The sequence below is a fragment of the Equus asinus genome, chromosome 15 (assembly GCF_041296235.1).
Source record: "Equus asinus isolate D_3611 breed Donkey chromosome 15, EquAss-T2T_v2, whole genome shotgun sequence".
NCBI lineage: Eukaryota > Metazoa > Chordata > Mammalia > Perissodactyla > Equidae > Equus > Equus asinus.
In genome coordinates this window covers 35,612,400-35,636,142 of record NC_091804.1, presented here as the reverse complement: position 1 = coordinate 35,636,142, position 23,743 = coordinate 35,612,400, and the positions used below count along the sequence as shown (strand labels likewise).

The 23,743-nt window shown below is 50.5% G+C and overlaps 3 protein-coding genes across 6 annotated transcripts in view; all 3 read right to left on the bottom strand.

Moving 5' to 3' along the window:
• Window positions 1–1,328: 1,328 nt before the first annotated feature.
• On the bottom strand, window positions 1,329–10,655 carry PIGT (phosphatidylinositol glycan anchor biosynthesis class T). Of its 4 annotated transcripts, none has more exons than XM_014859865.3 (12): window positions 10,426–10,654; window positions 9,697–9,874; window positions 7,724–7,851; window positions 7,297–7,397; window positions 7,048–7,134; window positions 6,423–6,510; window positions 6,216–6,313; window positions 5,961–6,126; window positions 5,100–5,300; window positions 2,897–3,062; window positions 2,697–2,780; window positions 1,329–2,004 (listed from the first exon to the last, which is right to left on the bottom strand). In XM_014859865.3, the coding sequence occupies exons 1-12, from the start codon at window positions 10,610–10,612 to the stop codon at window positions 1,752–1,754; spliced, it is 1,737 nt and encodes a 578-aa protein (XP_014715351.1). In that variant the 5' UTR covers window positions 10,613–10,654; the 3' UTR covers window positions 1,329–1,751. The 4 variants fall into 4 exon arrangements, with proteins under 4 accessions (XP_014715351.1, XP_070342095.1, XP_044604091.1 ...); XM_070485994.1 differs by having other exon boundaries at window positions 9,651–9,874; window positions 10,426–10,649; XM_044748156.2 differs by lacking the exon at window positions 5,100–5,300 and having other exon boundaries at window positions 10,426–10,655.
• A 7,126-nt stretch (window positions 10,656–17,781) lies between these two features.
• DBNDD2 (dysbindin domain containing 2) lies at window positions 17,782–22,634 on the bottom strand. The gene is made up of 4 exons (XM_014859870.3): window positions 22,296–22,634; window positions 19,760–19,906; window positions 19,430–19,567; window positions 17,782–18,455 (listed from the first exon to the last, which is right to left on the bottom strand). Exons 1-4 carry the CDS (start codon window positions 22,351–22,353, stop codon window positions 18,250–18,252), a joined length of 549 nt encoding a protein of 182 aa, XP_014715356.2. The 5' UTR covers window positions 22,354–22,634; the 3' UTR covers window positions 17,782–18,249.
• The window catches only part of SYS1 (SYS1 golgi trafficking protein), a 30,920-nt gene continuing 26,944 nt past the window's right edge, over window positions 19,768–23,743 (bottom strand). The window contains exon 4 of the mRNA XM_014859877.3: window positions 19,768–19,906. Coding sequence (XP_014715363.1) covers window positions 19,900–19,906 — 7 coding nt within the window. The 3' untranslated portion in view covers window positions 19,768–19,899. The remainder of the gene's footprint in view (window positions 19,907–23,743) is intronic.

The following is a 23,743-nucleotide window of genomic DNA, read 5'->3' as shown; positions in this document are numbered from 1 at the left end:
CACTTACACCCTGCTTATTCACTGCTTTGGAAGTAAACTCAAGTGAACGCATCTTGACCAAGTTGCTTTTGCCCATGGTCTAGACTAGCTCACCACCTCCCTTCCGATGCACATAGAGATACACACATCACTTGTATGTTCGCAGAGGCAACACGAAAAGCCCCATCTCTGCTGGCTGTACAAACCTCAGCAGTACACTGTGTTAAAGACTGTTGCATCCCTATTTGTGGGTTTCTAGAGTGCCCCTCGCCCTCCCCCTTCCTACCCCACACCCCAGATCCCAAGCCAGAACAGCCCATACCCGTTCACACATTTACATCTGCTGAGGGAGAACCTACACGTCCTGAGCTGGGTCAGGTCCAGACGGGAGACAGCCCCTGTGCCTCCAGGAAGCTCAGAGTCCAGTGGAAGTTAAAGGACAGTAACAGCCAGGGTGCTAAGGAGCATGTAAAGGTAAATCCAGGCAGCTGTGGGAGCAGATGGAGGGGCATCTACAGCAGCCTGCTATCACGGGAGATTTCCTAGAGGAAACATCTCATCTGGCTTTGTAAGTAAGAATAACCAGGCAGTTGATACGTGTGGAGCGTGTGTGGTTGGTGGAACAGGGCATCCTAAGCCAAACCAATGGATGTACAAACTGGGAGAGGCACAGGGGGGGCCATCAACCTGGACAGCTGATGCCAAGCGAGCCAGAGGAAGAGACAGAAGATGGGCAGGGGGAGGCATCTACCTAAGGACGAGTTTAACAGGAACCCAGGGTTATATAACCAGAAGGGGAGGTGGGCAGGGGCAGGCTTCAATCCAATGAGCCTGGCTCCAAAGCCTGTGGGTGGCCTAAGGATCACCCACAACGTGAGCTCCTGAGGACCCTGATAAACATTCAAAGGCTGGGCTACACCCAGACCAACTGAATTCATAGGCTCTGGACCCCAGGAATCTGTAGTATTTTCACAAGAGCCCCAAATGATCTGATGCACAGACTGGTCAGAACACCACTCCTCGCTCTTCTGTCTCTCCAGCTTTACCCTTGGTGACAGGGCCCCTGAAAGGCGGGACATGCTTCACGTTCATGGTCATGGATTATGCTTACATAAACACTTCTAAACCCAGGGAGTTCTGGGAATTACAGTCAGACGTGGGTGGGGGTGGGGGAGGGGGGAGCCGGAGATGAGGAGAATGAATCTCTGGCAGGAGTGGGAGGAGGTAGGGGAGTTTGTTTGTTTGGGGTGTTTTGCAGGCAGAGGATGCAGGAGGTCCTATTCAGGCACCCAGCAAACAAGCCCTAGTCCCCAGCTCTTCCCAGCCCTTCAAGGACAGCAGGCAAAGAACCCAGGAAGCAGCCACTTTTTATTCCACAACAGTAAATTCCAGCTACTACACAGTGATAGGAATTCTTCAGCACACCCTGTTACCTAGGCCCGCGCTGTCCAACAGAACCTTCTGCAGTGACGGAAACCACTGTCCGCACTGTCCAACACAGTAGCCCCGAATCACTTTTCATTACTGAGCACTTTCAATGTGGCTAGTTCAGCTGAGGAAATAGACTTTTAACTTAAATTAATTTAAATTCAAATGCCACATTTGGCTCGTGGCTACTGCACAGACAGCGCAGCTCTAGGCCCTGTCCTAGTCCAGGGGCAGTTTGGTTCAAAAGCCGACTCTGGGGACAGCAAGTGGCGGAAAGAGCCCTTGGGGTCGCCACTATCCCTTCCCAGAGAGAAACAGTCACCCCACTGTGAAGACAGCGAGTTTCAGAGCGGGGGGATGCCACGGGCGCGCCGGATGAGGTTAGCCAGCCGCTTGGCCAAGCCGCCCTTGCTGGGCTCCTCGATGTGGAAGGTTCGGGTGAGGAGGTTGTAGAAGGAGCCATAGCACACGGCCACCACCGTGCACGTGAGGCAGATGACATTGTAGGGCATGCTGAAGTCCGGCGTCGGCAGGTTCACCAGCAGCGGCTCCGTGTAGAGCCGCACAAAGTAGCTGGAGCTGTCGGAGCCTGGGAAGCTGGGGGCAGGAAGGAGCGGTCAGGCGGACCTGCCGCTGCTCCCCATCTCTGGGGCTGCACGGGGCCAATGCGCCACGGTAAGGGTCTGCAAAGTTTTCTTAGCCTTATAACCTTTTCAACAGAAGACATCTCATATGAAAGCTTAACACAACAACCTGGCACAAGGAGAGCTGCCTTACGCTGCGGGAGAGGAAGGGGCCCTACTTTCACTTGGCTGCCTCTTCCTTAGCCTTCTGGTCTCAGCCTAAAGGCCATCTCCTCAAAGAAGCCTTCCTGGATAACCCAGCAGATTACTCCCCAGCACCAGCCCTGGGTACACGGCTCTCTAGAACAGAGCCTCCCCTCCAGACCAGAAGCATTAGCAGGGCAGGGACAAGTCCGTTCCGCTTACTGTTGTACAGCCGGTGCTCTCAGAAGTGCTGGCATTGGTTAAGTGCTCAGTTAAATATTTGTTAAGAGAATCAGTGTGTAAATGTAGGTTATAAGTACTGCTCTTCTCACGTATTTATTCTTCTAGAAGCACTTTCAAACCATTTTATAAAGTACAAATATTATAGACCACTAGGATTTTTATTAGGATCGAGTTAAATCTGCACATTACTTTGGAAGAGGCAGCCCCAACCTACCCTGCAGAAACCTGGTCATCTGTGTTAATGCCCACCCCGAAGCACACAGCTGAGGTCACACTTACAGGGTGTTGAAGAGGGGGCTCTCTTCCCAGTCCACGGGTTTTGATGCTACGATGCTGGGCACGAGGGCGCTGAGGACAGATGGGCTGCAGAGAAGCAGATATTCCGGGAGCTGTGTTGCTCACTGGCTCCCCAACCAGGGGAAAGTGGCAGAGAGGATGAGTCAGGAGGGTGGGGAGCAGTATGTGGGGGTGGAGCCTACCTGACATAGAAGCCATGGTTGGGGTCCGGGGTGTACTCGGTCCACTTGAGCAGTGCCCGCTCAAACTGGATGGAGACCTTGGTGACTGAGTTGGCTGGCAGCTGAATCAGCATCTCCAGGAGGTGAGGCTGCAGCCGGTCCTGGGCAGGCTGGTAGTGGATGTAACCTAGAGACAGGCAAGGGTCACCCATACCTCCTTCCTGGGGTCAGACTACCTGCACCTCTTGTTCCAACCTACTGAGGCCTTGGGGCCTGGATCTAGGCACCCAGAAGGAGGGCTCTGGATCACACAAGGCAGGCAGGTTCAGGGAAGGGAGCAGGATGTCAGAAAAGATGTTTCCAGGGCAGCTGTCCCAGCAGGTGCTCAATCTCATCAATCTTCACATCACTAAAACTGGGGCATCAGACCTCAGAGGCCTGAAGTAACACAGCAGAGAGTTCACAGAACCACCTGGGAAGTTTTCTGGCCAAAAATATGGGACCTGAATCTAATCAAGTCCCTAAATCTAACCAGCAATACACAAGAAACGCAGGGGATGGAGGAAGATGTTAAACATGGGCATAAGGACAAATCCAGAATGCAGAACATTCTATACAACAAATAAGACCCCAGTTTCTCCACTGGATAGATTAAAAAAAGAATGGGAACTGTTACAGCTTAAGAGAGACTTAAGAGGACCACACCAACGCAAGACGTTAATAACAGGGAAACCGTGGATTTGGGGCGTCTCTAAGAATACTATACTTTCTGCTCAGTTTTCCTGTAAACCTAAAACTGCTCTAAAAAATAAAGCCTATTAACTAAAAAAAGAGAGAGAGAAACTTAAGAGCATATCAAGCAAATGCAATGTGAGGACTTTGTTTAGATCCCAATTCAAACAAACCAATCACAAAAAGTTATTGTTAAGACTGCTGGAGGAAAAAGGAATGCTAATGATAGGCTGCACTGTCCTTTAACTGTTAGAGATATAAACTGACGTATTTAAAGATGAACTGATAGGACATCTAGGATTTATGATACTCCAGCAGAAAAACAAACCAAAAAAATAAAGGGAGAGATGAGACAAAAACGATAGGGAGCTGGAGACTGTCGAAACTAGGGGATGGGTACGAGGGAGTTTATGATATTATTCCATTTGGGTATGTGTTTGAAATTTTCCAGAGCAAAAGGTAAAAAAACCTAGGAAAACCTACAAACACATAGGTAGCATGGTGGCTGAAGCACAGATTTTGAAGGTGGTACAAACAGTGGTACTGAAAATAAGTATTAACCACAGGCTTGAAAATACTGGAAACAATAGAGGTGTTTAAGGAAGGTTTGAAGTCTGGCCCTTTGGCATGTGCTACCACCTCTTCCTAGAAATCTGTTTCTGTGCTATCAGTCTCCCCCACTCCAGAGAAACACATGTGCTTCAGTGTTACGCCTGCACCTCACAGAAAGCACTCAGCAAATATAACTCCTCTGTAGAAAAATAATAGAAAATAAAAAGACAATTTTAAAACTATACCTCTTGACCCCTCCCAAGGAAGCAAACCCATCTACTCCAGCCCTGCTATCTTCTTTGTTTCTAGTCCTCTGCTGTTCCTGCTAACCCTCTCTCTACCTGAAAGAGTCTATGAATCATCACAAAACAAGAGGCGCCCAGGGTGCCAGGAAGAAGGAGAAAACAACTGAAAAAGACAAGAAAACTACTGCTTGCATAAAGTCCCATTAAGAATCACCAGGCTTGGGGCCGGCCTGGTGGCGCAGTGGTTAAGCTCGCACTTTCCACTTCTTGGTGGCCCAGGGTTCGCCAGTTCAGATCCCGGGTGCAGACATGGCACCGCTTGGCACTCCATGCTGTGGTAGGCGTCCCATATATAAAATAGAGGAAGATGGGCATGGATGTTAGCTCAGGGCCAGGCTTCCTCAGCAAAAAAGAGGAAGACTGGCAGTAGTTAGCTCAGGGCTAATCTTCCTCAAGAAAAAAAAAAGAATCACCAGGCCTATGGGTTTTCATTATTTTTGCCTTATAAATTACTTCCAGATCTAGCATGGTGAGGCTACCCTTGCCATTTCCCAAACTATTCCTTCCTAACATGTTATGCCTGTGTAATTTTTTCGAGGTACCCCAGGAATTACCCTGAGAAATGAGGGTTTGGAGACCTGGAGGGAGAGTGAGCCAGGGTGGGGAGGGGGACGTGGTTTGGGCTCAGCTCTCACTTGGCTTGTTCTCCTTGCCCTTGGAGGTGATGGTGAGGGTGTGCACATACAGCCGCAGGTACCAGGGCACCGTGTCCAGCAGCAGCACGGGGAAGGCCCGGTAGGGGTGGGTGTTGTACAGCAGGGTGCTCAGCTCCCCACTCTGCAGCCCATAGCCGCTCACGTACCGCTGGGCGTGCAGGAAGGGCACTGGTGGGGCCTCTGCATAGAGAAAAGTCAACAGCTAGAGCTCCCAAAGGAAAGGTCACTCCCCACCCCCACATCCCAGGCCACATTCAGAGCCTCAGAGCCAGGAGGGGAAGGGGGAAAAGCTTTGCCATCAGAAGTGGGAAACCTGCATTCTGGAATCACCTGTCTTCCTCAGCCCACACTGATGATAAGTGAATTACTATTATTTACTAAATATTCATCTGTCCTGAGCTCTGTGCCCCTCCCAACCCAAACCAGGTGCTCTCATGGCATTCTGCACTTTTCCTTGCTAACACTAAACACAACTGCAATTAATTAACTGGATGCCTGCCTCAACTAGTAGATAGTACGTTTCTTGAATGCAGGGTATCTTCTGCAAAAAATATTTGTTGATTAATGCACGAAAACCTCCGTGTTTTACATTAATTATCTCATCCAATCTGCTAGGTATTACTGTCCACATCTTCCAGATGAGGAAGTAAGGTTAGGAACCTGCGCCAGGTCATAGAGCTTAGAAAAGGGGGAGTTAGAACCAGGTCATCTGACTGCACAGATCTGGGTCTAACCACAAGCCTCTTATCTTGTAGTGAAGAGGGAGGAATGGGAGTCTTCCCCAAGAGATGAAACTCTGTAGCCTGTTATGCCCCTGGCAGCCCATCCCCCACCCCGCACCATTCTCTGGGGGTCTCTTCCACTTGAGCTGGAGGTTAAGGTTGCGGGAGTTGTTGATCACGGCCGTGTCAAGTAAATCGTAGACAGCATAGGTCTTCTGGGTGCCCAGGATGACATCCTGGTATGTGGTGAGAGGGGGCGGGTTCACCTCCAACGTCTCATTGTCCTGGTGATACAAGGGCAGGTCTGAGAAGTGAGCAAAGGGGCAGGCTGGCCTTGGGGAGAGAGACTGTGTATGGCTGGAGATCTTGGCACCTGCTTAGAGCTGGTGATGTCCACATAGACTCGGCTCTCTGCAGCCAGGGGGCAGGGCTCTGTGAGGGTCCGGGAGAACATCCGGAAGAGGGACCAGTCTGAGAAGCAGAGAGAGGGAATGAGCAGGGGCTGGGGCCAGGCCTGGTCCACAAAGAGAACGCAGGGCTGGCGATGGGGAGGTAGAGATGAGCTGCCAAGGTAGCTTACCTTTCTTCCCTTGCCCCGTGACGAAGGCATCAAACACAACGGAAAGGGTCTGCCTCAGCTCCCAGGAGATGCTGGTACAGCGTGCATTCTACCACAAGGGCCAGATGGCAGCAGTAAGGACATATCACTCCCCCAACCATGCAGCATCTGACTCCTACCTGGACTCAATCTCTTGTCTATTATGCATCTTTCCATCCATCACTTTGCTACCATTCACTACTGAGCACTCGACCCTGTGCCACAGCTTTATGGGCATTAGTCGGATGAACTATCGCCAACAACCGCAGCAACTACTACTACGGTTATTCTCATTCGACAGATGAGGAAACCAGGCTCAGGGAAATAAAATAATGTGCTCAAGGTCATGCCAGCTGGCGAGTGACAAAGCTAGCAGGTGCACCCGCACAGCTATTCTTCTTAACCACTATGGTCCATGACAAAGATTTATTGAATGCTTGCCAGGCAAACACTCAAGTTTCCTTCGTACGTGGCCAGTGCCCAAAAAGTCATCATCACATCTACCACTTCCTACTGGCTCAGCCCTCGGCAGGCACTGAGCTGCATGCTTCACCTGTACCTCCTCAGGGCCCCTGGGTGGCATCCATCCCCATTCCCCATGACTTACTCTGCAAACAGGGCGGATATGCACTGCCTGGGAGTGGTAGCTAGTGTGGAACAAGCGATCAGCCTTCAGCAGCACAGAGAGGCCTGCCTGGAGGACGCGAGAAGGGATGAAAGGTCAGAGCCCTGCACTGTGGGGCAGAGGGCTGAGGCTATCTGTAAACACAGCCTGCCTGTCAGGCAGTGAAGGGCGATATGCCAACTCTGTCCACTCCCTGGGGCTCCCACCCCATTGAGACCACTCTGGCCTCACCTTGGAACTACAGGGCAAGAGCTTCTTCCATGGGGTAAGGTTCTCAGTGCAGACAACCTCCCGCGGCAGCACGGCATAGCGCAGGAAATAGTGATCAGTGCCTGAAGGAGACAGAAGTCCATCTGGGGGAGTCTTGGACCCATTCCTCAGGACCCACACCTTAGAGATGGAGTGACCTCTCCTCCTCCCCATACAACTCTCTAACACCACCACTCTAACCATCCCAACTGGGGGTGAAACCCCTTCCTCCCCTTGGGAGAAGGCAACACAGAGACAGCACAGTCTCGGGAAGCCTTCTTCTGGGGCCTGCATACCCAGGGGATTTATAAGGTGGCCCAGCTGAGGAAGGAGAAAGCTGAGGGGAAAGGAGGTAAAGGTTTGGGCAAGAGGTAACAGGAAGAAGGAAAGGGCTGCGGGGCTATCTCACCATTGGCCAGCCCCAGGGGTTTGAAGGAGGCAGTGGGAATGACCGTGTTGGTGGAGTCGATGAAGTTGAGAGAGGCACAGAAGATCCCTGAGAGGACGTTACTGAGCTCCTTCCAAGATTTATCCACACTGGATGGAGACACAAACCCACTCACTGTCCCGGGGCTGCCTCTGCTCCCTCCCTCAAAGCCTGCAATTGCTGCCAAACCATGGGTCTGGCCAGCTGATGGAGCTGCAATAGCATTGCTGCCCCACTCAGCCTACTTCCTGGGCCTCACCCACTCAGCCCCTTCTTCCTCACTGTCCTCTGGACATCCCTACCTCCCCACAGGTCTCTGCTCAGGTGACTCCTCCTCCTGCCTGGGAATGCCCTACTCCCTCCTCTCCGCCCACCTGCAAGGGAGAGCCCTCCTCCAGGGAGCGTTCCTGCCCCGCTCGACCACAGCCTCCTCCTGTGCTGCTGCGGTTCTGACCACCCGAGCCGCTCACGAGGTTCCTCCTGGGAAATGGCTAAGAGGCAGCAGGATGCTGTCCTAAGCATCTTTTCTCCTCACCTAAGCTGTGAGCAACCTGAGGACAGGGAGCAAGTCTGAGTCACCTACATACATCCCACAACACTATGTAAAGTGCCCCCCACCTCAGAGGCTGAGACCAGCTCACCGAGCCATGCTGAGGTGTGCTCGGCTGGGCAAAACTACATACTTCCCTGTGAATACTCTGGGCATGAAGGTAACTCCAGGGCATTCCTGGTTCTGCCCCCGGAATAGAAGCTCTTACATTACAAAGGCTCACTGAACAGGGAAAAACAACCATTCTAGAACCTCAAAAAACATCAAATTAAATTAGGTATTTTTTTCTTAAAAAAATATCAAAACAGATTTGTTGTCTACATTAATAATAGAAAGCATGAAACCAGAATTCTAAACATCCGTTCCATATTATAGATAATTATAAGGTGAGAGAAGACAGCAACAGTAGAGCAGATGGGAAAGCGGCCAGGAGCCAGAGTTCAGGCAAGAGAGAAAGCCTTGGCAAGTTTGGGGTCACTACTTGCTCCTCATTTGATATCACCTTAGTGCTGTTCTGGGGTTTTTTGATACTCCTCTGTTCAGAGCTTTTCAATTATTCCAATCCTCAAGCCTCAAATAAAGATTGCAGACTTGAAAACTAAAAGCTCCACCCAACCCATAACCATGTTTTCATTTGGTGTACACAACAGTAACCAACACAGCATGTCTTAAATTTTTAAATTATTTGCTGATGTTTAAATTTGCCAATTTTCACATTAAAATCCAGATTTCTAGCATCTCTTGAAAAATGAGTTTGTGACAACAGCTGGCCTCTATTCCCACATGGTAACAATCCATAGGAGCTGAGTGGCAGCTGTCCTTTCAAGCTCTCTAACGTGCCACAGTCCCCACCACTCCCTATTACTGTCCCTAAAATTTTATTTATCATACTTGTGCTATTGATTTCTCAGAGTGGAATTAAGAGGATATTGTGGTACAACAGCAGTAGCTAGACCCTCCTCTCTCCTCTAAAAACCAATTCCTCTAATATGGAGATCTGGCAACTTGTGGGCCAATTCTAGCCCACAGATATTTTGTTTGGCTCTGATGGTATTCTTTATTACTATTATTATTATGTGAATGAACATCTTTCAAAAGGTTAACCGGTTTGCCACAGTTTTCTACTGCCTTACATCCAAGTAAGCTTCGATTATTTGTTACCCATCTCTGTAGAGGTACGCATGTGCTACCTTAAGTGTGGAAGTATTAGGGGAAAGAAGCATATTCAGCAAAGTAAAGAACACCACCTAGTGGAAATATCATTTCCTCAACGCCAGCTTTACCACCATGGAATTGCTGCCTGCTGGAAGTGCTGCCCTCAAGGGGAGTGACAGGATGACAACACACACCGGCCCCTACCTCATTCCCTCCATGGCCTCCAACAGCCCTCAAAGTGGGCACTCACTCAGTGACGGTGTCTTGGAACCAGACCCAGAGCTCTGCACCTGATGGGGCCTGCAGGAAGGGTGGTCCCCAGTATCGAGTCCTCCAGAAGCCTTGAGTGAATGACAGGTGCAGCTCCTGCAGAGAATACTTGGAGATCAACTGCCCCAGGGCTTTGGGGAAGAGCCTATAATGAGACACTGGAGAAGGGGGAGTAGGTGAGTGATGGTCCTGGAGGGAGGGTTCTCACGCACCCCAAAGAAGAAGTACACCCCAGGTTCTGGGGTCAGAGATCTAAATTCCAGACCACACTGTGTCACTTACTAGCGATGTGATCTTGGGCAAGTACCTTTCCCTGTCTACATCTCCAATTTCTTCCCAGTAATCGTTCACGAACTGAGCACTGTGCCCAGCACCCAGGAGAAATGGTAACCGCCAAGATCATCATCATTAGTATTATCGACAGAGAGCCCTAATTAAAGGCTCAGAGTGGCAGCCTGGAACTACGAAAAGAGCACGGAACGAGGAGTCAGGAGGAGTCACCGTCCCTCTCTGGGCCTTAGCTTCAGCACCGGTACAGTGGGGTTCTTCAATAACTGTCCCATCCTTCCTCTAAGGACCTACTCTGTCAGGCCCCACGCCCAGGGGCCAGAACCCCACCCAGGGCCCCGAGGCCCCGCCCCCAAGACCTGCCTCTATCCCACTCCCAGCACGTGCCGCAGGATATCTTTCTCCAGTCTCGCCTTCTCACCTTCTTCCCGATGCAGCTCCGAATCCCAGCGCGTGCGGAACTGGAACGTGGCGGCTACGTCCCCAGAAGGCAGCGGGGTGATGACCAGCTCCTCCCGCAGGCTGTCGCGTGAGGGCTCTGCATGGCCCCAGCCGCCTGGCCCCAGGAGCAGCAGCACAATCAGTGCCAGCCGCACGGCCGCCGCCATGCCTGCGGCTACTTCCGCCTGCCAACAGCGCCCGCCTCCACGAGAGGCCGGCCTCCAATGGGAAGAGCGTATGAGAAGCGACTTCCGGTGCCATCCCGGAAACCGGGTGCAGTTGCCAGAGCGACGGCCTGGATAGGCCTCTAAGGGCTGGTAGATCTAAGGGGGCGCTGAGAGGGCGTGAAGGGCAGTGGGCGTGTGGCGTGGCTGCGTTGAGGACCCCGTGCTTTGCGGTATTCCCACCCACAAGAAAGTGCTTAATAATACCGAGCGCCGCCACTGCCGCTGTGCCATGAGATAGTTGAGGAAACAGACTGAAAAAGCTTAATTACTTTTGCAAAGTCACACGGCAGGGCTCATGCCTTCCTCAGCTTCCAGTGTCTCCATTTGCTCGGTCCTAAGCCTAGCCAGCTCTCTAGTGGCAGAGCTTTCCTGCAAAACGCCTAGCTGGCCTTTTTATTATGAAAAATTTCAAACATACAGTAAAGTGGAAAGAATGAACACGGGTTACAAGGAATACCTATTTCCCCATCACCTAGATTCCACCGTTAACATTTTACTATACTTGCTTTATCACATATAGTCTATAAATCCCTCAATTCATCTTATGTTTTAATGCATTTCAAAGTAAATTGCAGACATAAGTACACTTCCTCCTAAATATTGAAGCATGCATATCATTAACTAGAGTTCAATATTTGTTTACATTTTTCTTTTGGTGTAAAATTTACATACAGAGAAATGCAAAAATCTGAAGTACACATTCATTGAGTCTGACAAAGACATAACCCTGTGTAACCCAAACTCCTGTCAAGATAGAGAACATTCCTAAAACCCCAGGAAATTAGCGAATGCCCCTTCCCAGTCAATTCCTGTCCCCTCCACTCCCTTCCAGAGGCAACCACTGTTCTGATTTTTCTCCACAAAATAGGCTAATCTGTTGTAGAGCTTCACATAAATGAGATCGTCATGTCGTATGTATACTTTTTTGTGTAAGGCTTCTTTCACCAGAACAATGTTTTTGAGAATCATCCATGTTCTTGCATTATCAGCAGTTCGTTTCTTTTTGTTGCTGTGTAGTATTACAGTGTATGAATATACCATAAACCATTTTCCTGTTGATGGACACCTGAGCTCTGAGCTCTTTTAAGTTTTTTTGTTTTTGTTTTGAGGAAGATTAGCCCTAAGCTACTACTGCTAAACCTCCTCTTTTTGCCAAGGAAGACTGGCCCTGAGCTAACATCCATGCCCATCCTCCTCTACTTTATATGTGGGACGCCTACCACAGCATGGTGTGCCGAGCGGTGCCGTGTCTGCACCTGGGATTCGAACCAGTGAACCCCGGGCTGCTGAAGCAGAACGTGTGCACTTAACCGCTGTGCCACCAGGACAGCCCCTCTTTCAAGTTTTTAGTTATGATGAACTAGGCTGCTGTACAAGTTACTTTGTAGACACATGTTTATCATTGCCCTTGAGTAAATATTTACCAGTGGTCAAAGAATGGGTGTGTGTTTAATTTTATAAGAAACTGCCAGACTTTTCTCCAAAATGTATCATGTTATACTTGCACCTACAATGTATGGGAGTTCTGGTTGCTCCACATCCTGGTCAACATTTCTTTTTAATTTTTTGGACTTTTTAGTTTAGGCCAAGTGGGTATGTATGTAGCAGTATTTCATTGTGCTTCAATTTGCATTTCCCTCGTACCTAATGATGCTGAGCATCTTTTCATGTGCTTATTGGCCATTCGCACATTTTCTTTTGTGAAGGGCCTGTTAAAATCTTGTTTGCACCCTCCTTCTTTTTTACTGGCCTGTTTGCCTTTTAATTTTTGAGTTGCAGGAGTTCCAGTGTTAAATTCCAGCTTTGGTTTTTCCAGCAGCTCTATGGAGAACACATTCATGAAGGATTTTGCCCACAGTCGCTTGGTAAAACCACAACCATACTCCTATGAAAAGGCAAATTTGCTGTCAGGGAGATCTGCCAAGATATATCATAACCAGCCAGAAAGGAAGTGTCAAAAAATGTCTTTCCTTACACCTGGGATATGCAGCCATGCACTGGGGCTTTGGGGAGGAAGGAAAAGAAAATGTCTTTCTCTCATTGTGACCTCATTCTACTTACATCCAGCATTTCTATCCCACTAGACATGGACGGAAGGAAGGCCATGAGTTTAGATGTCAGATATGGGTTGAAACCCCATGGCAGCCTTTGATCCATATGAGCATGAGCAACCCTAGTATCACTTTTCCTCCTCTGTAAAATGGATAAACCTACTTTCAGGGTCGTCATAAGGTTTAGAAATTGTGTACAGGTAGGGTCTGGAATGCAATAAGTGAGTAGTAACATTTACTACCATTTACTCCAACAACTCTTTGAGGTAGGTACTGTTATCTCCATTTTACAGATGAGAAACTGAGATAACTGCCTAAGATTAGTGAGTGATGGAGCCAGGACTAGAGTCCACACTATCAACCTAAAAAAAATATAGTTGCCATCATTATGATTATTTTGTATTTCTATGCTTTGTTTCCGTTCTTTTGGTGAGGAAGATTGACCCTGAGCTAACATCTGTTGCCAATCTTTCTCTTATTGCTTGAGGACGATTGTTCCTAAGCTAACATCTGTGCCAATCTTCCTCTATTTTGTATGTGGGATGCCGCCACAGCGTGGCTTGATGAGTGGTGTGTAGGTCCACACCCAGGGTTCCAAACCCACGGCCACCAAGGTGGAGCATGCAAACTTAACCACTACACCACTGGGCTGGCCCCTGCTTTGTTTCCTTTTGAAATTGCCTGTCCCCATCATTCAAGACCCAGCAACCTCCAGAGAAGACTTACCTTCTCCTCTCTGGTGTGTACTCCTGCTACAGCCCACATTATATTTCCATTATCTGTGGCCATTCTGCTCCTGGAAGAGCTCGTGGTCACTTTAGCATTTCTGTTGCCTAAGCAAGGAGGCTAGCACATAGTAGGTGCTCAGTAATGTCTGAATAAACAAATGAACAAGACAACATCATAGCACAGTTCCATGTTGTCCCCACACCACCATCCTGTTCACAGGATCATGTTCTGTGCATCCTGGGGACTGCTACAGTGTGAGCCTTCTGGGGAATCTTCCTCCAACTTGTGGTCTCTCCTATTTCTCCCACAGGAGTCCTTCCAGCACAGGATTCCACAGGAGGAGTTTGTCTTCTTCACTCCTCTCCAGAGTCTACGACAAGTCTATGAGACAGAAGAAGCCACACTGTGGCTTAGAGACTGAAAGCTGGGCCGCTTGCCTCGGAGTTGACTCCAAATCATCCTTGCATCTCCAAGGGCACTGTGTGGCCTCAAAAAATAGTCAGCTGGAGCTTCTGGCTCTGAAGGCCAGCCAAGCCCCTGTGGTTTGGCAGAAGAAGAGGTCATTGTCCAGCTAGGAAGTGGTCCTGGGGTCTCAGCTGACCCTAGATTTTTCCAGGCAGGGCAAGGGCTCATAGCAGCAGAACTGAAGGCTCCCCATAGGCTCACAGACAATTCCACTTCTCCAGGGGGCTGTACATCACTCTCCCCAGGCAGGCTTCCTGCCCCAAACCCCACAGATTTTAGCATCACGTGCCTGGGGTACTAAGAGATTTGTTGACCTGATGACAGCAACCAAGCTAGTCTAGCTTCCCATCATTTACCTGGAAGGAAGTGGGTGATCCCAGGAGCTGAGAAGCCCTGCATAGCAGAGGCCAGGAGAAGGCTCAGCCACAGTCAGACAGGAGGTTAAGCCTTGCTACTCCAAAGAAAGGGAGAACAAGAGAACAGAGACCATGTCTTCCGTGTGCAGCAAAGTCATAAGCAACCCAGGAAAACCACAAAATTTAACATGAGCCTGGGCAGTGGCCCAGCTTAGCAGATGATCTCAACTTGGACACAGAGGCTTTTAGACAAAAGGAGCACAAAACTCCCACAAGTTTCTCACTAGCGCTAGGAAAAGCATTTAAGAACTGTCGCTTACAATGGCCTCCCGCGGGGTGAAAGTGGGATGGGACTATGGGAAAACTGCAGCCCTGTCACTCAGCCCCGGTGGCACAAAGAGCTTTGGGGTTTAAGCTGAAGTCATTGATCCCACGGTGGGTGGTGTTTGATGTAATGTGAGAAATGACTTGGTGTTCCTTAAGGCTAAGTCCTATAACTCCTCCTTTCACTCCACGTTCTCTTCTGGGCAAGCTCATTACCCCCTATACACGGAAAACTCATTTATTTATTTTTCCAGCCCAATCCTCTCACCTAAATCTCACACTCATGGGTCCAAGTGCCTATTTAACATGTTCTCTTGGATGTCTCAAAAGCACCTCAACAGGCTGGCCCCGTGGCCGAGTGGTTAAGTTCACGTGCTCTGCTTTGGCAGCCCAGGATTTTGCAGGTTCAAATCCTGGGTGCGGACCTAGCACCACTCATCAGGCCATGCTGAGGCAGCATCCCACGTACCACAACTAGAAGGACCCATAACTAAAATATATACAACTAGGTACTGGGAGGCTTTAGGGAGAAGGAGGAAAAATTAAACCTTAAAAAAAAAAAAAGCACCTCAAACTCAATATGTCCCAAACCAAACTTATGACCTTCTTCCCAAACCTGGTTGTCTCCTAAACTCCCTATCTGGGTGAAGAACCCTCCAAATAACCCTGTTGCCCAAGGCAGAAACAATGGTGCCATCTGACCCCTGCCTTTCTCACACCATCGAATCAAATCTTTTGGAATTTGCCTCCTAAATCTCTCTTCATTCCTTCCACTTTTCTGCCTCTCCTATCACAACCCTAGTCCACATTCCCTTCTGACTAGATGGCTGCAATCATCTCCTAGTTTCCAGGCAACCACTCTGGGCCCTTCTAATCGGTTCGCTACAAGGAGCCCCTCCAGCCATTCTTCTCCTAGTTTACTCCTACTTATCCTTAGGTCTCAGCTCAAATGGCACTTCCTCAAGAGAAACACCTCTGGCCTCTCTGAATAGGCTAGTAACTCCTTCTTAGCATTAGTCATAGTTGCAATTTTACATTCGGGCCCCCACCAGACTCTAAACTCTGAAGACCAGTATGCCTTTTTTTTTTTTTTGAGGTTATGATAGTTTACAACATCGTGAAATTTCAGTTGTACATTATTATTTGGCAGTCATCTTACAGGTGTGTCCTTTCACCCTTTGTGCCCGCCCTCAGTATGTCTTTTTTTGCCACTACTTTCCCAAGGCCATGCTCAGTGTCTTACACATTAAACACCGACATTTAATTTTTTTTTTTGAGGAATATTAGCCCTGAGCTAACTGCTGCCAATCCTCCTCTTTTTGCTGAGGAAGGCTGGCCCTGAGCTAACATCCATGCCCATCTTCCTCTACTTTATATGTGGGATGCCTACCACAGCATGGCTTGCCAAGTGGTGCCACGTCCGCACCTGGGATCTGAACCGGCGAACCCTGGGCTGCCAGAAGCAGAACGCGCACACCCAACCGCTGCACCACCAGGCCGGTCCCCAAAGACATTTAATATTTATTGAGTGAATGTCATTTACTGGTTTATACCCTGTCTCAACCCAATTAAGCTAATCATCACCACTCTCTTCTGGGTCAGTTACCTCCAGCATGGACTATTGCATTATATGTCTGTCTTGAGCTTGTCCTCCTCTGGTATATTCTCTATGCTGCAGCCAGAATTATCTTTTTAAGAAGCAAATTCAACCACTTAAAATCCTTCATTACTCCGAATAAAGTTCAAATTCATTAGTGTGGCCTCTAACACATAAACTGCTAGTTACCTACCCAAAAAACACTATCCTCTTGTTCCTTAGTAACATAACCCTGATTTTATCAAGACAGCAGTGTGCCCTGCTGAAGGACTATCCCAGCCTGCCCAGCAGCCAGGGTGCTTCTGAGAGGTTTGAAAGGTAGTAGAGGAATCAGATGCATTGGTCATTCAGTGACTTGAAAGGGTTACTGTCTTTCCACAGGCCAGAATTTCCTTTCTTCCAGATAATGCTGTGTCCCTATGTCTGTAAAACATCTATGAATGAAACATTTCTCATATTAGCAAGTTCTGGCCAACAGATGAAAGCAGATGCTCCTGGTTGACACTTCTCAAAATGCCTCTTAAAGTGGGAATAGACAGCTGGCTGTGCCTTTTTTGCCCATCCCCAATTTCACCTCCTGCTTTCTGCCAGTTTCAAGGACATGATGGCTGGGGCTTCAACAGCCATCTTAGACGTAAGATATCAACAAGAATTCGAGCCACCTGCCTGGGATGGCTGACCAAAGGAGCCCAGTAACTATGGAGCAGCCATATAGCCCTGTACTCTGGACTTCTATATGAGGAAATAAAGTTGTATATTAAGTCACTGATATTGTACTAGCAAATTGAAACTGGATACAGGCTACAAAGCATTGCATCACATGCCCTTTGTCAGCCTCACCTCTCCCTTCACCTTCTCCTCAAATTCAACAATTCAGCCAACGTGAATGTTTTTCAGTTCCTCAGGGCTCTTTCTCTCCATTTAGTCATCCCAAGGTGCTCTTTCTGCCTGGATTACAGCCCCTACCAAGCTAACTCCTACTCATGCTTTGGATCTCAACTTAAAAATCAGCTCTTCAATGACCTTACAAACTAGGTTGAGCTGCCCCTAGGGCTGGCCCCATGGCCTAGTGGTTAAGTTCACATGCTCCACTTTGGCGGCCCGGGTTCACAGGCTCAGTTCCCAGGTGTGGACCTACACCACTTGTCAGCAGCCATGCTGTGGTGGCCACCCACATGAGGGAGGAAAGTGACCCACATAGAGGAAGACTGACACAAATGTTAGCTCAGGGTGAATCTTCCTCAAGCAAAAAGAGGAGGATTGGCAACAGATATTAGCCCATGGCAGATCTTCCTCAGCCTACCCCCCAAAAAAAGATACCCTTATTTTCTGACACCTGAGTAGTTCTTGGTCATGTCACACTGTGAACTGTGGTATTTGATTTTCTCCTCCAGAGACAGGAGAACTCTGTGAAAGGCAGGGATACAGCCTATCTTGTTCAAAACTGTATTTCGAATGCCCAGCACAGATGTTCAATAAATAATTCTTGAAAAAATGGAGTGAGTGATGGGCATATGGTGTTGGTTAGAGAGCTAAGGAAATACAGTGGGTTTAATATCTTTGCAATGAGAAAAATGAAGCAGGATGGTTGGTATATTATTATTTGTTTATTATTTATACCGTGCCCTGTTCCAAAACAGGACGTAAGAAAGCAGGATGGCTGGAGTACCCACCCGCTGGGAGTGCTAAGGAGTTCATGGCCACTTAGAGACACTGGTTTAGGAGACTCTATCAGAAGGCTGCAGGATAGTCTGGGGGAGGGAGGAGTTCTAAGAAAAGCAGTGGCATCTTATCCTACCTCTTCTTTCATCTCCTCACTTGCAAGCCCTACGTCAGGAGGAAGCCAAAGACTGGTGGGCGGCTTGCAGCAGGAGAAGGTTAGCAGTAAAGCAGGGGATGGTTCGTTCTCAGAGAGGTGCACCATCCCACCCTCCCTTCCTCCCTCTGGTGCCTACTGCATGTAAAGAGTCTGGTCTTCTCTGAAGGGCTCTGGGGGAGCCTCGGGTCTCATGGAAGAAAAGCCAGCTCAGTCAGTCTGTAGGTGGAGAGCCACCGCTAGCTACAGGCTCCAGGCTCTGCCCCTTCATCACCCCCACCCTCCTCTTCGTCAGACTGTGCCAAGGGCGTGTCTGCTCCGCCATCACTGGGATTGGGGCTGTGCAGGTTGGTGGATGAGTCAGAGGATGAAGAAGAGGTGCGGGATGCAGTCCTGTCTAGCATGGGCAGTGGCAGGCTCAGCTCCTCTGAATGGTCGTCCACCCCTGCCCAGAGAGAAGAGCTAGTCAGGGTCACAGATAGGGCTTCAGAGGCCTCTTAGAGATGATGTGGCCAGGAGAGACTAAAGCTCAGAGAGGGGCAGGGACTTGACCAAAGTTACTCAGCCAGTCCACCAAAGAGCCAGGGTCTCCTGACTCCCAGTTCCTTCCACTTCACTACACCACGTCTGGGTTCTAGAGTCAGGTTGATCAATTCAAGAGTTCAAGTTCTACCTACATCACCTACTTGCTACTGAGTAGCTTTGAGCAAACCACTTGCCATCTCAAGGACCCTGCTCCTTCTCAGTAAAAAAGGGACACCTACCTTCCAGAGGGTTTTGAGGATGAAATCGAAGAATGCTGACAAAATGTCTGGCACATAGCAGGCCATCAATAAATAGTAGCAGTTTTAAATAAGAGAATGTCTATCTTATAGGTTAAGCATACCAGCTTTGGAGTCACACAGCCATGGTGTAAACCCAGCTTTTCTGCTTTCTGGCTATGTGACAACTTCTCTGAGTCTAATTTCCTTCTTTATAAAATGGAGATAATACCACCTGTCCTAATAGGACATTGTAAGGATTTAGATAATATATATAAAATACTTTAGCACAGTATTAGAAACCTAATGAAGTACTCAATAAACATCAACATTAAAATGACTAAAACTGCTTAGGTTGCCTAATATAAAAATTACATTTTTACATTATTTTAATTCCATTAATTCCATTAATTTCAAAAATGTAAAATTAACCAAGGTTAAGGAGGTTGGGCATTCCTAGAACTTTGGACTGGAGGTCTGTAACCCACTTCCTCTCAGGGCAACTTCCCTAAATCAGAACAGACAGCTGAGGGTGGAAACGCCCACTTCCAGCCCATACATGGAGACTTCCCCAGCCCAGCCTTGCAGCCTCACTTCAGGGCCCTGACATCCAGCTCTGGGTAACTGGTGCCCAAGTCCCCAAAGCACAGGAGCATACCAGACGTCTGGGGGGTGGGCGGAGGATCTTCGCAAGGCAAGAACACGTCTGCTCCGTCCTGATCTCCAAGGTCAATAAGTTCCACTTGCTCCAGCGTGTCCACATTCACTTCCATGGATGAGATACTACCTATGGGGGCTACAGACCGAGAAGGGAGCGAGTCAGGAGGAACCAGGCTGGAGCCGACAGGATGGTCAGAGAGATGTCAGGTCCAGAGATAGAAGTTTAGAGGGCCAAGAAAACAAGAGGGGAGGGGAGCCCAAGATTCAGGACCCATAAGACTTCTCCCCTACCCCACCCTAGTCCTCCTCCCCAGGACATAGAACTTACGTCTCTGCGACTCGAGATGCAGGTGGGATAGGGGGAAGACAAACTCGGTCTCTGGCTGTAAAATGTCCTCGAAGAATTTCTGCCGCTCCCGAAGGCGGAGCTGCTGGCGCTCCAGGGTTGCCCGAGGATTTGGGTCCATGTCAGCTCCTGGAGGGTAGAAGAGCGAGCACAGCTATGGAACGGAGGGGGACTACAGTGGGGGCTTGGGCTTGGGGAGCCCCCACTGGAGCCAGCATCTCAGCAATGGGGCCTCGGGTTCCAGCCTGGACACTTGTGGACTTGGTTACCTCCTTCCCCTTCCTGGAAACAAAGCTAATTACCACACACTCTAAGTCTCCTACAGAGGCGGGGCTACCCTAGCTCCACAAAGGGGATGCCAGTTCCAGGCACAGCAAAAGAGGCTGCTCTGTGTTCAGGGACACAGCCAATGGCCAAGTCTCAGAATCGTGCCCTTCTGAGAGCAGTTGGAGGGACTGGTCCAGCCCAAATGGGGGAGGCACTTCTACTTAATGGGTGAAGGCCAGGGAAGAGGACAGGCTAGAGATCTCAGGGTGGAAGGTCCTCTTGCTCCAGTGCTGCAATTCTGGTTCCGGCCCGTCTTCCAAAATCTACAAGAAGACAAAAGCACCCCCTCCTCTCCTCTCTCTTCACACATGCACACACACACACACACGCACACCCATCATCACCATCTCCTCCAAACTCTGCTCTTAAGTCACAGACCTCACTTCCAGTTTTGGCTCTGTCCCTAAGAAAATCATCTTTCTAGCCTCATTAAAATGGCATAATTGTCCTACCTGCCTCAAACACAAGACACTGCTTGTGAAGGTGCTCTGTGAAATGTAAAGCTCTAATTCATGTGCTATTTAGAGGACGATCACCTCTTCTCTGTACTCCCACAGCTCTTTATTTGAGCTCCTCTCCTCTGACACATCTCACTGTTTCATCTTCCCACTAGTCAGTGAGTAGCAATTGGAAAGGCGGGTCCTGGGTCCAATTCAGATCAGGCCCCCAGTGCTGAGAGCTTTGCAGAAGAGAGCTCTGGGCCAGCCCAAGCCCTGTGCATTCACTCCCACTCGCTCCATCTCCTTCCTGGCATTCGCTCTGAGCTCATCACTGGAGGAAAGGGAGCATCTAGTTTGAGGACCAGATCGTCATCCTCCGCAGACTGCTTTCCCCACCTCATCTGGTTTCAGCGTATCCGAGACCCTGGCCTCCATAGGCGCGGGGGACGGGGTTGGGTCGCGAGGGACCCAAACCCAAGTGGGCCAGGCTGGGCCAAGGAAGTGTGGGGAGACCATGTGCCTGCGGGCTGGCAGTGGAGGAAGGCGCTGACGCCGATTCCTGGGAAAGGCTCTTAGAGCTGCCGCCCAGGTCACCACGCTAAAAATACCCGGGGCTCCTGGGGCCGTCTGCTCTAGCAGCGGGTAGGGGGAGGGAGAAACAGTAGATGGGCTGCTGACGGGGACCGGGGGATCCGGGGCGCCCCCTCTCTTTTCCCCTCCCCCTAACCCCATCAATCTCACGAGATTGCAGGGGCTGCCCCCAGGAGGGCCATGGAGCCGACGCTGGAGAGACGAAGGGAGTTGTTTACGCAACTAGAGGTGCTAGGGACAGGGGTGAAGACATTGGGAGAGATTTGGGGACAGGGGGCTGCCAGGGGCCAGTGAAATGGAGAGCGCCCTCTCGGTCTCTGCCCCACCCGCACTGGAGTCAGCAAGAGCGAAAGAATTCCCTAAAAAGGGACGCGCCGCGTCCGCGGGGGTTGGGAGGGGAGGCAGTGGAGGGCCCCCCCACCGGCCGCTCCACTCGGGTCCCTGTGCCCCCCGCCTCCAGGCCCTCGGCGGCACCTGCGCCCGCCGCCGCCGAGCCCCTACCTGCCGCGCCCGGCGCCCCCGCTGACTCAGTCTGTCCGCTCCGGCAAGACGGCGGCGGGGGCGTGAGAGCGAGCCGCGCCGGCCGGGGTGGGGCTGCGCCGGGTCTCCCCGGGGACGGACGGGCCCTGGGAGCCGGGAACGAGGAAGAGGCGGGAGGCGGAAGTGGGGGAGGGGCGGCGGCGGGCACACGCTCTCGTCTCTCGCCCGGCGGCAGGAGGGATCCCCTTCTGAGGTGATTGCTCGTACTTCCAGAGCGGGCAAAAAGTTCCCGGTACGCATCCTTCCTCCCCGCGACCAACCAGACCCCTCCGCACCCCGGCTGCCCGCCGCTGCCGCCGCCCGTGCGCTCGGCTCCGCGCGCTCGGATACATCTGCTGCGCCCCGCCTGCCCGCGCAAAGGCGCAGCGGGGACACGCGCGGGCAGTCGGCCCACGCACACTTGCTGCTCCCCGACTCCCCGGCAGCCCCGATGCAACGAACACGCACTCGCGCACCCTGACTCCTCGGCCACACTTGGCACGCTTACGCGCGCCCATCTCGAGCAGGCGCACACAGAGAAAGAGAGGCTGGGTACCTGTCGGAGGGGGAGGGCGCTGACCCAGTGCCGCCCATCAGGGCAGGTGCACCGCGGCAGAGGACCCCCTAATCCTGGGACTCACCTGGCAGCCCCACGTTCCTGGATCCAGGACAGGACAGAGCCACCGCCCAGTTTTCCATGCACTGGGCGGAATCGGCGCCGGGACAGGGCGGGTCAGGGCTGGGGCGGGAGCATTGAAGCGGGCCCCCAAACACCGGCGAAGAGCCAACCCCCCCCCCCAGGGTGCTTGCTAAGAGGGGCGCTGCACGTCGGGGCTGGCGAAGGTGGAGGGGCGAGGCGCAAACTGTGGGCCGAGAGGGGAAATGCTTGCCCCCTCGCAGCGCCTCCAGATTAGCGCCAGAAGTGTCCAATATATCGGCTCCTGGACCGAGACTCTGCCCATTCTCTTCCACTTCCCTTCCACCCATCCCCTTGTGCTGGTAGCTCCAGAAGCCAGGAGGGCCGGGTCAGAGGAGGGGGGTGCCTGTCGGAGATGCTTCTACCGCGGGGTCTCTTGATCATTCATACAACAAACAGCCTCGAGCAAGCAGGGAACTAGGAGTCATTCTTGGCACCTCTCAGTCCTTCGCTGCCCACATTAAAATACACCTCCATTTCCTGTCGATTTTCTTTCCTAAATGTCTTTCTAGAATGCACTATTCCTCTCCGCTTCCACCACCATCTCTCCCTTGGCTCTTACAGTAGTAGCCTTCTATCTGGTTTTCCTGTACTCACTCGGGCCCTGCTACCTCCATTCCCCACATAGCAGTCAGTCATCATTTCAAATCTTCTGATGTGCCACCCCGTGCTTAAATCCCTCCACTGTTAGAATAAAATCTAGGCGCTGATACCTGAGCTAAATCCGGAGGAACTAAGCTCAGCAAGCAGAGAAGAGGGGGAAGGACATGTGCCAAGGGATGGAGGTGTGAAAAGTCCTGACACATTCAGGTTCCCGGGTCAGGGCACCAGCACTCTACAGATACCTACAGCACTGCCTCTTCTCTTATTATTGGGATCTCAAAACATCCCCGTGAGAAAAATACAGTAAACAGGGGCCGCCCCGTGGCCGAGTGGTTAAGTTCGCGGGCTCTGCTTTGGCGGCCCAGGATTTCGCTGGTTTGGATCCTGGGTGCAGACAGGGCGCGGCTCATCAAGCCATGCTGAGGCGCGTCCCACATGCCACAACTAGAAGGACCCACAACTAAAAGTATACAGCTGTGTACCGGGGGGCTTTGGGGAGAAAAAAGGAAAAATAAAATCTGTAAAAAAAAAAAAAAAAAAGAAAGAAAGAAAGGAGAAAAATACAGTAAACAGCTTTCCTACTGTTCTACAAGCAAGGAAACTAGTTTGTGGGAGGCAACAAGTGCAGTGGTTAAACGCACAGGATGGTAGTCAGACCCTCTTGACTGGTGTCAAGTGCAGCTAGTCTAGCTGTGCATCCAGCCAGCTGTGTAAACACAACTTCTCTGATCCTTGAATTCCTTGCCTATTAGATAGGAATAATTAATCCCTACCTCTTAGGAGATAATT

Coding starts and splice junctions, on each gene's coding strand:
- PIGT (XM_014859865.3), bottom strand. CDS start 10,612: ATGGCGGCGGCCGTGCGGCTGGCACTGATTGTGCTGCTGCTCCTGGGG. Junction 9,875..10,425: donor GGAGCTGCATCGGGAAGAAG/GTGAGAAGGCGA, acceptor CCCCTTCTCCAG/TGTCTCATTATAGGCTCTTC. Junction 7,398..7,723: donor ACCCCTGGGGCTGGCCAATG/GTGAGATAGCCC, acceptor TGTCTCCTTCAG/GCACTGATCACTATTTCCTG.
- DBNDD2 (XM_014859870.3), bottom strand. CDS start 22,353: ATGGAAAACTGGGCGGTGGCTCTGTCCTGTCCTGGATCCAGGAACGTG. Junction 19,907..22,295: donor CAGGAACGTGGGGCTGCCAG/GTGAGTCCCAGG, acceptor TCTACCCTCCAG/GAGCTGACATGGACCCAAAT. Junction 19,568..19,759: donor GCATCTCGAGTCGCAGAGAC/GTAAGTTCTATG, acceptor CTCGGTCTGTAG/CCCCCATAGGTAGTATCTCA.